Source organism: Phodopus roborovskii, unplaced genomic scaffold (genome assembly GCF_943737965.1).
Source record: "Phodopus roborovskii unplaced genomic scaffold, PHOROB, whole genome shotgun sequence".
Lineage (NCBI taxonomy): Eukaryota > Metazoa > Chordata > Mammalia > Rodentia > Cricetidae > Phodopus > Phodopus roborovskii.
Window position 1 is genome coordinate 32,779,587 of NW_026126447.1, and position 15,710 is coordinate 32,795,296.

The 15,710-nt window shown below is 45.7% G+C and overlaps 1 protein-coding gene across 2 annotated transcripts in view; it reads left to right on the plus strand.

Moving 5' to 3' along the window:
• Positions 1-455: 455 nt before the first annotated feature.
• Raver2 (ribonucleoprotein, PTB binding 2) overlaps positions 456-15,710 on the plus strand; it is a 73,754-nt gene continuing 58,499 nt past the window's right edge. The window contains exon 1 of one of the 2 annotated variants that reach the window (XM_051188235.1): positions 456-786. In XM_051188235.1, the coding sequence (XP_051044192.1) occupies positions 571-786 (216 nt within the window). In that variant the 5' untranslated portion in view covers positions 456-570. The remainder of the gene's footprint in view (positions 787-15,710) is intronic. The other variant, XM_051188236.1, reaches the window with a different exon arrangement.

Genomic DNA, 15,710 nt, shown 5'->3' on the forward strand with positions numbered 1-15,710 from the left:
TTGTTTCTGCTTTGATTTGTGTTGCAAACACAGCCTGCCAGGTTGTCCATCTTAGGAGTGCATAGGGACCAACGAAAGATAATGATTTCTTATACATAACTAGGAAATTTTTCATGCTCAGACCCTATGAAATATATCAAACCTTCCCCCCCAAATATTTTCTTCTGAGACAAACCTGTTATGTTATTTTATGTCGATAACTTAAACTTTGCCAAATACGCACATCTTGATTTCTTTGGACCGCGCAGTGGTGCCTGGGGGCCCCGAGTTTGGGAGGCGAGGCCAAGCACCATGAGCCAGGGAAGCATCGTTTCGAGGTTCGAATCCCACCATGGCACAGCATCCTAGCTCAGGCAGGTGTCCTTGGGGGGAGGAGAGGTGGGGCATCGGGGGCGTGTCTGGGTTGGGCGTGTCTCCGGGCTCCGCCCCCTCCCGCGTCGGCGGCTGCGGCGCCTCCCCCGCCCGCGCGCCCTTGCTCCGCGTCCGGCCCGCCTCGCCCCCGCGCGGCCTCTCCGCTTTCTCTCCCGCTTCGTTCCGGCCTCGGCGAGTCTGCAGCGGGGCGCCGGGAAGATGGCGGCGCGGGGAGGCAGCGCGGGGGACGCGGGCCTGGGATCCGGACCCTCTGCTGGGACGGCGGGGGAGGCCGCGGAGCCCGCGCTGCGCCCGGGAGAGGTGGCGGCGCTGCACCCCCAGGAGGTGGCCGCGCGGCTGCAGCGGATGCGGCGGGAGCTGAGCAACCGGCGGAAAATCCTGGTGAAAAACCTGCCCCAAGACAGCAGCTCCCAGGTATGGGCACCGAGCCGGGGCGACCGGGACGGGCATAGGGACACTGCAACCCGGAGGAGTCCATGCTGGTCCCGGCGCCTGGGAGAGGAAGGGAGAGGAGGAAGGTATGCGCGCTTAGTCCAGAACCCTTGCCTCGACGAAACCCTTCTGCCGCCTGCGAGGGCAGTATGTTGGGAAACTGAGGCTGGGAAAGGTGGAGCCGCTCGTGCAAGGGCAGGGGAATCCGGGGCGGCTGCCGCCACGTCTAGTCGGGACTTTGTGTTCCTTGCAGCCCACCGCGGCTGTTGTAGGTGAAAGCGCATGGAGGGGAGCTGGGGAGCTCAGATTTAGGGGACTGGCTTCCGGAGCCTCTGTCGAGAAGGAAGGGGTCCCGGGTAGGGTGTTGGGGACTTGGATTGCCACGGGGGCGGGATCACGGGAGAGCTGGGAGAGTTCTGCAGGAGCACTTGACCAAGTTTGTATGAAACAACTTTGCTCCGCTTGCTAAGGCCGCAGAGAAAAGGAGGTTGATACTGCGCCGGCAGTCTTGCAGCCTTCTGCCAAACCAAGTATGGCAGGATTTGTTCTTCAGTGGCTTGCAGGGAGTTTGAACTACTCAGTGTCTTTAATCCAGATTAACTGTTGCTTCTGGATTAGAAAGCCTGGATCTATTTAACTTTTATTTTCTGATTGCAAAAGTTAAAGGCTTTTTGTAGGAGAACTGGAGAATTTGGAGGGTTTATGTGGGGTTCATATTCATTCATTTTCATTCATAGTTTCATCCCCCCCAGTCCAATTTTCTGTCTTTCCCCTACTTTCTCTTTTTGTTGAGACGGTGTCTCTAGTATCCCAGGCAGGTCTTGAACTTCTCCTGATCTTCCTTCCTCCACCTACTATGTGCTGAGATTTCAGGTATGCATCACACACTTAGCAAAGTGTATGTGTGTGTGTGTGTGTGTGTGTGTTTCTTCCAAGACTTCATGAATACATATAGCACTCTGCCAACTGAACTACATCCCGTAGGATGTTACCCTACTCCCTCTTCTTGTGCGCATGTATGCATATGCATTTTTCTAATCAAATGCATGAAACAAGCCAGGCCTTTGATCCCCAGCACACTGGAGGCAGAGGCAGGCAGATGGATCTCTGTGAGTTCGAGGCCAGCCTGGTCAACAGATTGAGTTCCAGGACAGGCTCCAAAGCTACACAAAGAAACCCTGTCTTGAAAAACTAACAACAACAAAATGAAACATTAATATTCTTTAGGTTCTTACATGTGCAAATGCTTGCACATTTCATGTGTAGGTATTTGACTATGTAAAATAAATGTGGTGAATTGCCCTGATAGTTAGGACCACAAAAAGAATTTCATATATCCTGATAAAGCATATTTATAAAGTTCCTTTTGTGGTCCATGCGTGGAGTTGCAAGAGGATTGGCTAGTGACAGTTGTATGTTCTGTGACTCATAGAATTTGACAAATGCCTACCTCATTACTGTTGGTAGACCTTGTGTAGAAACAATAAACATGAGCCTTCAGCTCCATAGCACATGCAGGTGGGGGCATCATTCCACTTAAGATATACCTCAGTGACTGCTTTCCTCTGAGAAGGGATGTTTTGTGTCACCACCTGAAGGGTCTCTATATTGGAAAGGCAGTCTTGCTGCTGTGAATTTCGAAGGTCTCCATGGCGCTCAGGAGAAGGACTTGGGAGAAGCAGATGGCATTTCTACAAAACAAATTAGACAAGTATCAATTCTGATAGACAATCTAGCAGAAGATGGAGAAATGTCTGGATTTCCTCTGTAGAATGTCAACTATTTCTGTTCTAACATTTCCCTGCATGAAGTCTAAAAATACTTAATGCAAATCCGAGTCAGTTCTGCCTGTTCTTGCTTCTCTGTTATCTTCTGCGTTTGTGTTCCCAGAAGAAGTGGAAAATAAACCCGAGGGTCTCAGGAACTATTTCAGTCCTACCTCGTATCTACGATGACAGAAGGCTTTTGGAGGCTTGTATCTGTGGTTGTTTGGAGGGGGTCAGTTTTTTTCTCTGTTTTAACTTATGATTACTCTTGAGTCTCAGGATTTTCTGTAAAAGTAGCAAGCGGAAAAAAAAAAATTGGTTTAAGCTCTCTCAGTGATGTCATCTACTTTTACAACAAGCTCAATTCATATTCTACTTTTTTTTATTTCCCCCAGAACTGGAGGTTCACTTAAAAGTTAAAAGGTTTCCCAACGTGTCCTGCTGTCACGTTGGTCTGTTCTCTAGTAATGTATCTAATAAAATGTTTTGACAGTCCCGATGCATAGTTTTGAGATCTAAACAGATCAGTGTCAGGGTACATGTAATGTATGTTGTGACCTGTTTTTTCCCTCCCCTGTCTTCACCACAAGCCCCTTATCCTCAGTACACAAGCCCCTTATCCTCAGTACATTTATCGGCTTTGCCAGTTTTCTGATCATGTTCAGAACTAAGAGTGACTAGCCAGGGTTACAGGAGCAAGTAAAATAGGCTTAGTATATTAATTTAAAAAAAAAAAAAACAAAACCCGAAAAGAAAATCCAATAGATTTTTTTTTTTTTTAATAATGACTGTTTTTACTTGTCGAGTAAAATTCAATTTTTGTGTTGTATTTTCATGATTGTGTTTAGTATGACCTCTTTTTTTTTCTTTTGGGCTTTGTCTGTTACTAACTTTCCTTGACAATGTCTGATTTTTTTCCTTGGTGATTATATTTTTTTCTTTTCTTTCTTTTTTTCTTTTTCCTTTCTTTCTTTCTTCATTTCTTTCTTTCTTTCTTCTTCTTCTTTTTTTTTTTTTTTTTTAAAACAAGGCAGGGCTTCTCAGTGTAAAAGCCCTGGATGTTCCCTCCTTCTAGATGAGCCTTGCTTGTGTCAAGTGACAAAAATCTAACCAGCACCAGGGCTAGTTCTCAAACTGTCAAGTGTAGGAAAGCTGCTATTTGGTAATTGATAACCAGGTAATTTGTTCTAAACATTTTAAAAACATGACTGTTTTATTTTAAAAATATGTGTGCACATGTGTGCATGTTCCTCTGTGTGTGTGTGTGTGTGTGTGTGTGTGTGTGTGCACTTACAGAGGTAAATGTGCACATTTGTGTATGCAGGTAGAGGCCAGAGAGGCCAGTGTAAGATGTCTTCAGGAATGCATGTGATTGTTCATAAGTGCTCTCTCTCTCTCTCTCTCTCTCTCTTTCTCTCTCTCTCTCTCTCTCTCTCTCACACACACACACACACACACACTATTTTTTATTTTGGGTATTTGAAACAGGGTCTCTATGTGGCCCTGGCTGTCCTGCTGTGGAGATGGAGCTGACCTCAAATTTGCAGAAATCCCCCTGCCTCCACCTCCTCAGTGCTGGGATTAAAGGTATGTGCCACCACACCCATCATTCTCTCTCTTGTCTTTAAAGTGCAACCTTAATATCCTCCCTTCCTCCCTCCCTCCCTCCCTCCCCCCCACCTCCCCTCCCTCCCTCCCTTTTTCCTTTTCCCCAAGACAGTAGCCCTGGCTGTCCTGGAACTCACTCTGTAGACCAGGCTGGCCTCATACACAGAGATCTGCCTGCCCCTGCCTCTGAAGCACTGGGATTAAAGGCGTGCGCCACCACACTTGACTTAATTTTCAGCTTTACTGTTTCCTCTACCTTAGTATTTTATGTATTCGGGAATTTTGCCTACATGTGTGTATGTTCATCATGCCTGCTTGATGCCCACAGAGCTCTGAGGAGGTTAGGTCCCCTGGGACTGGAGTCAGTTATGAATGACTGTTAGACTTTGTGTGGGTGCTGGAAGCTGAACCCTGGTCCTCTGCAAGAGCAACAAGTGCTCTTACTGGCTTGGCCATTTCTCCAGCCCTTCCCCCACACCCATCTCTTCTGAGGCAGTCTCTCTCACTGTTCTGGGGCTCACCCATTAGGCTGGGCTGCTGCCACACCCAGGCTAGCAAGCCCCAATGTCCTCCTGCCTCTACCTCCACAGCGCTGGGATTATAAGAATAGGTCTGATATTTTTACTAAGGCTCTGAAGGTTGATCTCAGGCCTTTGCTCATGACACAAGCACTTTACTGACTGACCCAGTTCTCAGGCCTCTGGTTAGTTTCTTTTTAAACATAGCTATTGAAAATAAAATTTTAATTTTGAATAATGTTTACAATGACACCCTCCAACTCAGTTTCTGTGTTTTAAATATTTGTAGAATGTATTTGTAAAGTGAAACCTTTCCACGTACATGCATGAAATACCTTATAGGAATACAAACTATAAAATCTTGCTGGACCCAGTGGCACAGGCCTGTAAAATACTAGTTCCTGGGGATGCTGAAGCAGGGGCATTGCAAATATAAGACCTTCCTGGGCCACAAAGCAAGTTCCAGGTCCAGTTTGGTCAACTTAATGAGAGTCTATCTCAAAACTAAAAAGTAAAGATAGAGGGCTGCATGTATGTCTGTGGTAGTATGCTTGCCTGGCACACAGCAGATCTCTGGGTTTGATCCACAGTACTGGAGAAAAGAAAACTGAAACAGTGTACATAAACACTCACATACATGCACACATTAAAGTCTTCATATTAGTACTTTTATTCATTCAGTCAGACCCTGTCTGGTCTGCCTGCTTAACTTTCTGCAATCTTCTTGGCTCTGTTCTTTTCCAAGTTCCAGCTTTGGATCAGGTCTCTTTACCTTTTAAAGCGATAATATAACTGTTCTGTTTGTCACTTCCTTTGGTCCTTCCCATCTCTTATGACCTAGACATCAAGTATCACTGCATCACTTAAGAGATAGATCCCATCTCCTTTCTTGCTTAGTACAAAGTAAAGCCTCCTGGGCTGGGGAGACGGTCCGTTGGATAGAGTGCCCATTCTGCAAGCATGAGGAGTGGAGTTTGGGTCCTTAGAACCCAAGAGCCATGTAGCTTAGCCCTCTGGAGACAGAGACTCAGGATCTCCAAGGCAAACTGTCTAACTAGACTGGGTACCAGGTTCAGCCAAAGATCATGCCTCACTAAATAGAGCAGAGAACAATTAAATCATTCAGTGTCAACTTCAAGCCTCCACATGCATGTGCACACATTTCATATGTACCTGCACACAAGTGTATGCATGAAGAAGAAATTTAAAATCCTACAGAAAGCATAGTAAAAATCAGTGGATCTCATTAGACTGTTGTAAGAGTGAAGCTGGTTAAAGTTTTGGGCTCTGTCTGAAAATTTCCTGTTTTATGTTCTACCAATACCACTGAATTTAAAAGTGATTTAACTTCATTACAAAACACATCCTCCTCCCCACCCCCTGTAACTTGACACAGGAGTGTTGTTTTTTCCCTATGGCTTTCCATATTCCTGTGTGGTTTTGTTGTTGTTGTTGTTTTAATTTTAGTTTAGCGTAGGAGTGTATGAGTGTTTGCCTGCGTGCATGTATGTGTACTGGGTGCATTCCTGGTGCCCAGGGAGGCCAGAAAAAAGGTGTTGGATCCCCCAGAACTGAAGTTGGTTGTAAGGTGCCATGTGGGTACCAAGAACCAGACCCAGGTTCTCTGTGAACACAACAAGTGTTTCTAACTGCTGAGCCATCTTTCCAGCCCCTCAGTGGTCAACTTCAAATAGTTGGAGAGGATAGGATGGAAATCAGAGTGCCTTAGAGTTTTGTGACTCGGCCCTGACTACATTTGTAGATCCATTCCTATTAGTCGCTCTGGATTCTAGGCTAGCTTTATCACGAGTTGCCCAGATCTCTAGCACTTCATGCTGCTGTGAGTTGGTAGTTATGTCTTCCAATGGTAGGGTTTTGGAGTGTAACTATTGATGGTGCATAATTCATAGTGGGTCATAATTGTGACTATTCACAATGACTAATATTTAGTGAATAATGCTACGAACACTTACGTTCTCATTTCTTTTTGTGGTGCTCAGGCATCAAATGTGGGGGGCTTTGCCAGTGCTAGGCAGTTGCTTTGTGTCTCAGCCACACCCCGGCTTGATCTCTGGGTGCAGTCTTTTGCAGCTCAATTCAGTGTCCTCCAGTGCTCTGTTAAGAGCATGTCTCGAAAGTTTCATGTGATCTAGAGAACATGTCCCTGGGTAATCTAAAGAGGAAGTGTGTTCCTCGTAATCTAAAGAGTGTGATTGGGTAACCTAGAGAGTGTGATTGGGTAATCTAGAGAGTGTGATTGGGTAGTCTAGAGAGCCTGTTCCTGGTAATCTAGAGAGAATGATTGGGTAATCTAGAGCCTGTCCAGGTAATTTATAGAGCCAGTTAACAAGTAGGCTAATGCTTATACATGACTCTTCTCTGTTGCATCCATCTTTTCCATGGAAGGAATATGTTGGCAGATAATTTGTTTTTCTTGTCTACATTTTAACATCTGTTTATATTTGCTTGCTCTTTGCAGGCAGGATCACAGCTACAATAACATCTAAGCAGCTTTGTGCCACAGCAGGCTTTCAGCTGCCAGTCACAGGTGAGCCTGTGTCTGAGGGCAGGACTCTAGGAAATAGGGGAAGCTAAATAAAATCAACCCTGATTGGGGTGGTGGTGTTCAAAGGGATTCCTGCTGCTAACCTACCGTGACCCACATCTTCTCTGTAGTTATGTTTAGTTCTCTGTAGCCTGATGGAAAGAGGCAAGCCAAAGAATGCTAAAATTAAAAAAAAAAATTTTTTTTTTGATATATTTGGTTGTTTTGTTTGTTTACACACAACTGGCTTACTTGGAGGGGGCAGTGTTCCAGGAGGGGAGGGAGGTGGCCAGTGAGGAGATCAGATTCTGTAGAACACTTGACATGCTCACCCCTCCCCCCAGGATTGCCCTGAGTTCCCCGGGCCAAATATGTGCATTTGCTTTTCAGAGCTACTCCCCACTTTCCTCACTACAGGGTGGTGGGTGAGGGGGTGGCTAGCTTGTGTTCAAGACTGCTGGTCAGTTACCAAGGCTCTCTGCTCTGGCTGCCTTTCCCTGGAATGATCAGGAGCTACGCTCATCTGGCTGTTCAGAGGGGCAGCCTGTGTTAGCTGTTTCCTACTCAGTGGCCCTGGGGTAATTTTTAAAGTACTTTTATTATTTAATGTGTGGGGTGTTTTGCCTCCATATCCATCTGTGTACCACATATGTGCAATGACTGATGAGGCCCGAAGATGGCATCAGATCCCTTGGGACTAGAATTACGGATGATTGTGAGCCACCACGTGGGTGCTGGAAATTGAACCTGAGTCCTCTGGGAGATCAGTCAGCGCTCTTAGCCACTGAGCCACCTCTCCCAAGCCCTTGGGTATTCTAAGCTTGCTGGGTCATCAAACCATTCTCTTTGTCATCTTATGCTCAGAGGTGTAGGGAACCATGGCCAGCCACAGACTTTCTTTAATCCTTTGTAGGTTTTCTTTTTAAAAAAGTTAAAAAAATATCTGCCTTTCTTTACTTTCATTTTATTAGTAGAGCCCTCCCCAGAGCGATCAGCTCAGCTGGGCACAACACGGAGGACAGGCTGCCACAAGGGGTTCTGGCACACTTTTAAAAGTTTATTTTTAATTATGTGTAGGTGTGTGTTTGCATGCACATGCATGCATGTGACTGTAGGTGCTGGGGGCCAAAGGCATCAGATCCCCCAGAGTTACAGAAGGTGGTTGAGTTGCTTTGTGTGGGTCCTGGGAACTGGATTCAGGTCCTGTGGAAGAGCAGCAAGTGCTTTTCATTGCTGACTCATCTCTCTGTCATTAAGAAAACATACGCTCTATTAATTATTGTTGTATGTGTGAATGTGGAGGTTGGAGGTCAGTTTTCCTGAGTCAGTTCTCTTCTTCTACCTTGACCTGTTTTGAGCAGTAAGTACCTCCCTCCCTGCCCCCAGCCTTCTTGCCAGTCCTGAGCCTAGCACATGGTAAACACCTTTTGTTTCATAGTAGTCCTACTCCATTCCAGACAGTTTCCTTTGTTATAAACATCTTAATTGTACTGAGTGTATAAACTTTGTTTTCTTTTCATTTTGACCATTGATCCCTTTTTGACTAGTAACTTAGTACTCTTCAGCTCACTGTCTTTCTGTATCATCTTAGTTACTTTCTCTGCCACATACCATCACCCCTTTGCTACAATGTCTCTTAAAATGTGGCTTCCCAGCTTGAGTCTCATAGAATTGAGAAGCCCCTAGAGTTCCCTTCCTCTGGGTATCTGTGATAATAATAGGTTAAAAAGTTTTGTGTGCTTATCATCACAGACTTAGACAGTTTGTCTGTAAATGTCATTTCAAGGCTGTGCAATCAAAATTGCTTACTCCCATTTTTATTGATAGGGAAACATATAAACTTAACATTCAACAAGTTGTCTGAGACCAGTGAGCTAATTAAGGGTAGAGTGGAAAGCTGGCATCTTGTTTGATTCCAAAGCTTGTGTTCTTATCTCACCCAGTGTTACAGCATAAACCCTCTCCCACAAACTCTACTGTAAGCATCTCAAAGGACAGGGATTGTGTACCTCTCTGTCACCACTGTTTAACCTAGAAGCTGCCAAGAGATACAGAGCAGACAGGGACTACCTGTCTGCTTTATTCTGGTCTGTTAATGTGCTGGACAAGCTCACACCTGTTGGTTAGAGATGTGCTGCAGTGCGTGACTGTATTAGCTCTTGGCAGTGAGCTTGTCCCATTCACTTGAGTTACTCAGTTAAGAGTCTGCTGAAAGCCATACCGTCTCTCCAGAGAGCGCTCCTATTCGTAATGGTGGGAATGTCAAGGCATTCTGCGTCTCTTGTGGCTTATCTCTGATCTCGCTAGAGGATTGCAGACCAGGTTGAAACATGCTGTTGGTGGCCCCAGTGCCATTCTGATTATGTCTGGGGACATTACCTGTGTCTAGACGGAGTTCTGGTTCGGTTGTAAGATGCCTTCTCCCATGGGCTCACGTGTTTGAACTCTTGGCCCACCAGTTCACAGTGCTATTTTGGAGGTGGATCCTGTGTGGGGGAAGTGGACCTGACAGTTTACAGCCTCCGATCTGGTCTCTGCCACTGCCCTTCCTTCTCCATGGTGGCCTGTACTCCAAATCATGAGCCATGGTAAACACAGACCCTGTGGCGACCCAAAGCCACTCTACTTCCTCTCCCTCTCCCTCTCCCTCTCCCTCTCCCTCTCCCTCTCCCTCTGTCTCTGTCTCTGTCTCTGTGTCTGGTCTTTTACCTTAAAAAGAAATTGTTGACTGAGTAGCTCAGGCTGGCCTCAGATTTCCAGCCTTCCCCGTTCAGCCTCCAGAGTGCTGGCCTGACAAGCCCGTGCTACCATGCCTGGTATAAAGCTGCAGCACAGCTCCCGAGGGCTTTCATGAGGGACCTCTGACCACACTTGTGTATGGACATAGTAGCTCCTCTGGACGATAATGTAAATCAGCCTTCTTAATGTTCTGTTTGAAAATGTCATGAAACACGTCATGCTTGCTGTTAGTGTATCGCTCTCAGGTACTGTGGCTGGCACAGAGATGGGTGCCAGTATTTCTTTTTAAGAGATTTGTGTGTGTGTGTGTGTGTGTGTGGAGGGGCAGGACTGGGTGTAATGGCATACACCTGTAAACCCAAAACTCAGAAGGTGGAGGAAGAGGAGGCATGCTTGAGGTTACATACATCAGAACACGTCAGATGAAATAAGCAGGCAAAGAGCTAGGAAGATAAGAGATGGCTCAGTGTAGTTCCTGCCGTGTAACTGTGAGGACCCAAGGCTTGCAACTCAGCACCCACACATAAAACTGGATATGGTTTGCACCTGTTATCCTAGTGCAAGGGAGACAGGCAAGGGGATCCCAGCAGCTTCTGGCCAGTCTGTTTAGCTGACATGAGCTCCAGGCTTACTGGAAGACACTGGCAAAATAAAATGAAATAAAATAAAATGGAAAGCAATGGAGGAAGACACCTCTTGTCATCCTGCTGGCCTCTCATGCATGTCCAAACATAGGTGCATGCACACCTGCACACACACAAACACATACATGTCCAAACACAGGTGCATGCCTACCTGCACACACACACACACACTCACACACACACACACACACACTCACATGTCCAAACACAGGTGCATGCATACATACACACACACCTGTACACATTCACAAATATATCCTCTCTCTCTCCTCCCTCCCTCCCTCTCTCTCTCTCTCTCTCTCTCTCTCTCTCTCTCTCTCTCTCTCTTGATAGTTTCTCTGTGTAGCCTTGGCTGTCCTGGAACTCACTCTGTATAAATTGGCCTAGCCCTCACAGAGATCCTCCTGCCTCTGTCCTCCCTCCTACCCCTCCCAGTGCTGGGATTAAAGGCACTCACCACCACTGCCTGGCCTTAAAGATAAGTGTGTCAAGAACTTTATCTTGGTATTTCTTTATAAGAAAAATGGATTCAGGGGCAGTTTCTTGAGCCCCTGAATTTCTCTTCTAGGCACAGTGTTCCTGTAGACTATGAACTGTTCCCTCCTCAACCTTATTTGTCAGTTTCTTTGTTAAACATTTGTTTCCACCTGAAAACTAAATGCTGCCCGAAGCCACTAGGAGCTGTTTGAACCTGTGTTTGTGCCTGCATCCACTCTTTCCTCCTCCAGTACCTCCCACTCCACCCGCTCCAGCGACTCTGATTATCTGCTCTTAGTTTGCCTTCTATTTCCTGGACTTTGGTCCTTCTATTATCCTGCCTGTTTAACCACTTAAAAAAGATTCAAATTAGTCTCCACTTCCCTGAACTTTAGGAGGTTTTGCAGCCTGAGCTAGAATGAAAGTGTTGACTCTTACAAGAATGTGTGAAGCCCGGGTGCTTTAGATTTTGAAACACATTTTCAAACTTCCAGAAAAGTTGTAAACATAGCACAATGAGTTTTCTGACTGTGCGCGCGCGCGCGCGCACACACACACACACACACACACACACACACACACACACACACATCAATTAATGTGAGGGGTGTGCATGGAGAGATCTAGTTGAACTGTTTGCCACTGTGTGGGTATTGTGGAATACACTCACACAGACCTGCATGATGCCCCCTCCCCTGCTGTCAGGAGTTAGGATGAACACATGAGCTTACTCCTGGCCCAAGATGACATGCTGCTTTAGAGTAAACTGTTTTATAAACAGGGTGATGTGTAACATGCTCAAAAGGATGCTATAGTGAATACATCAACCAGTAGTATTGTTGTTAATTATTAGCTACGGGTGTCATATACTAATCTATAGTTTATAATTATACAGTGTGTAATATGACTGGCAGTGCTCTTTATACCATGGATGTGTGAGTGATTCAACCTTACCACAGCTATGGAGCTGGTATGTGATAGGAACTTACACACACACACACACACACACACACACACACACACACACTGAAGTCTTATGGGACCTTGGTTGTTACATATGTAGACCATATTTGACTACATCATTATATGACACATGGCTGTACTTTATCTTGTTTTTCTTTTAAACTAGGATATTGTCTGATGTAGCCACCACGATCAAGGTTCCCCTGGTACCTCCCAAACTCAGGTGGTGTCTGGGTCTGGCCAGTTGCCCATCATGTCCTTTGTAGTGAAAGGTTTCATTTAGTTCTGTCACTTAATGTGCATAATCACTCTGTTCCTTGGCCTTCTGCAGTCTGAAGTGACTGCTCAAGTCTGTCCATGACCTTTTGAAGATTACAGACCAGGTGCTTTGCAGAATGTTCTTCAGTTTGGGTATGTGTGATGTTCCCACACAGTGAGAGCTTCGTGTCTTTGTCGGGGGTTGTGTATCGTTGGCAGTAAGGTCGAAGGTCGCAGGTGATGGACATTTTAAGTTCCGCCTCCCTCCAGCGTTGATAAAGTTCAGTTTGATTCACTTGATGAAAGTAGAGTGTGCCAGGCCATGGACGTGTCCCTTTCAGAATGATAAAGATGTTCAGGGAGATACTTTTTGAGACTAACCACCCTGTTCTTTTTGATGTATTCAGTTACTAACTCACATCAGTGCAGACAAAAGGTGTCCTGTTCTGCTCGGAGGGTGATAATTCCTCTACTGTAATTTGATGTTTCAGTTATCTTAGGTTTGGGTAGTGGGAGTTTCAAATGGTTCCTCTTCTGTTTTGGAAATGTTGTAGATTCATAGTAGAAATCACAGTGGTATGGAGAAGGCTTGGGATGTAAGTGTTCTACAAGCATGAGGACCCAAGTCCAAAGCTCTAGCATCCAGGTGGAAAGATAACCCCAACATTGGAGAGTGGGGGCAGATGAATCCCTAGTGCTCTCTGGCCAGCCAGGCTTGCTGAAAAGGTGAGCTTCTGGTTGAGTGAGAGGTCATCTAGGTAATAAGCTGGAGAATGGGGGAGGCGGGCCTCCCAATAGTCTGCTCTGGCCTCCACATGTACACACCTATGTATTCACAAGCTTGCACACTCTCATACCTCACCCCCCCCCCCAGAAAATACCCCAAAGTCAAAAAGAGCATGTGCACCTGAATCTAAGTTTCCTAAAGACAAAAGGAAAAACTGGCCAGAGTTGGTCCCCTGTGGCCACAAGGCTAGATGATTAAGAGTTAATCAGCCAAATTAAGCAGTGGGTGTTTATTTTAAGGGAGTGACATGGGCAGACATTTAGCTGCCAGAACGAAGTGACTTTATTTTAGTTTTGCCTCCAAGGAATTTGCAAGGTGAACATCCTGACCTTGTTCCTGCCCTGATCTCTGTTCTAAGGTTAACAGGTCAGGGATTCCTCGGGCTCTAGGAATGTGATGGGAGTGAGTATTTCCTGGTTTCATGGGTTTGTCGTTGTTACAGATACACGTGAGATACTATAGTGTAGTTAGTGGATCCCTGTATTTGCTGCTCTTTCTGCCAGCCAGAATGAAATCCCAGCTCCATCTCATGCTCTCTGAGCAAGTCATTTACATCAGGCCTTACTTAAGATGGGTCCCCATTTTAAACTCTAGATTTAAAAACCAGCAGCTGTGGTGTGAGGATTAAACAAAACACTGTCCACACAGTGCTGGGCTGAAATAAATAACCAACAGTTCGCGTTCCTTTACTGCTATGACAAATGTGGGTTTCTTTAGGCTGAGTCAGAAAGTCCTCTTGCCTCAAACCTGGAATCCAGGGCTTGGGAGACAGCTCAAGGGCTAAACTCCTTGCTGTGCAGGTGTGAAAACCTGTGATCTGTCCCCAGCACCCCATTCTCTTTTTTCAATATTTTTAAAGCCAGGCATGGTGGCATTTGTTTTAATTCCAGCATTGGGGATGTAGAGACAGGACGCTCCCTGAGGCTTCACCAGCATAGCCTATCACTGAACCTTAGGTTCCAGAGAGGGACTCTGCCTCAAATTAGAACACATTGTGGGCCAGTGATTCATTGGGGGATGTAGAGCTGCTTGCTGCTACGCCTGTGACATGAGTTCTAGCTTCAGCATCCACATGATGGGAGAGGACCAACTCTACAGGTTGTCTGTCCTCTGACCTCTCCACTAACGCTATGGCAACCCCCCCCACACAAACAAATAAATAAACTGAATAAAATATGTTTAAAAAATGAACAAGAAACCACGGTAGACAGCTCTGAAGTAATGCACCTACCTATCTTAAAATTTTTATTCAGTCTGCCTGTAGGACCTTTAATATTTTCCTGTCATCATTTCTTAGCATCTACGTGTCAGGTTAGCAGATTTGGGGATTACGTTGTATGAGATTGTTTAGTGTTAAGAATTGCTGAGGGAGGGCTGTAAAAATAAGTTAGTAAAGTGCTTGTTGCAGAAGCATTAGGAACCAAGCTTGGGTCTCCTGCACTAAGATGAAAAACTAGATGTGACCACATGAAGCTATAATCCTAGCAGTGGGCTGAAGCAGGAGGATCCCTATGGCTTTCTGGTCCACCAGTCTATCCAGTCAGTGAACTTCAGATTCAGTGAGAAACCCTGTTTAAAAAAGTAAGATGGCTTTTCACCAAGATGGCTCTGAAAGTGAAGAAGGAAGCTCCTGCCCCTCCCAAACCAACAGCAAAGGCTTTGAAATCCAAGAAGACAGTGCTGAGAGCTACCCACAGCCACAGAAGGATCTGCATGTCACTTACCTGGCAGCTGCAGACTCTGCTGCTCCAGAGGAAACACAAATACTCCCGCAAGAGCATGATCATAGAAGCAGGCTGACCATCACAGCATCAAGTACCACACGACCACCGCACCAGCCACAGAGAAGACAGAAGAAACAACACATACGCATTAACCACCACAGCATCATCAGGTACCACCTGTCCACTGAGCTAGCCGCAGAGAAGACAGAAGAAACAACACATGTGTATTCCCATCTCAGCATCTTCAGGTACCACCTGACCACTGAACCAGCCACAAGAAGACAGAAGAAACAACACATGTATATTCATCGTGAATGTCAAGGCTAACAAGCACTGGATCAAACAGGCTGTGAAGAAACTCTAGGGCATTGATGTGGCTAAAGTCGATACCCTGAGATGAAGAGAAGAAGGCATATGTTTGGCTTCCTTCTGTTTGTGATGCTCTGGATGTTGCCAATTAGGATCAGCTAACCTGAGTACAGTAGCTAATTCTAAAATACACATCCCCCCCCCCACACCGTTAAAGAAAAGGAAAGAAAAAGATGGAGGGGGCAAAAGAGATAGCTTAGCAGTTAGGACTGCTTACTACTCTTACTGAAGACCTGGGTTCCATTCTCAGCATCCACAAGGCAGCTCACAACTGTCTTGTGAGTCTAGTTTTAGGGGATCTGACACCCTCTTTTGGTCCCCTTGGGCTCCTGCACACATGTGGTACATACAGATTCATGCAGACACACACACACACACACACACACACTTGTATATTGGCATTTTCAGCATGTCCAGTATTATATAAACATTTATGGGGTGAAAAGACATGAGTGGGAAAAGTGTAAGGGGCCTTGGTTTAAATAATGGATTCTTCCCAAATTGTCTG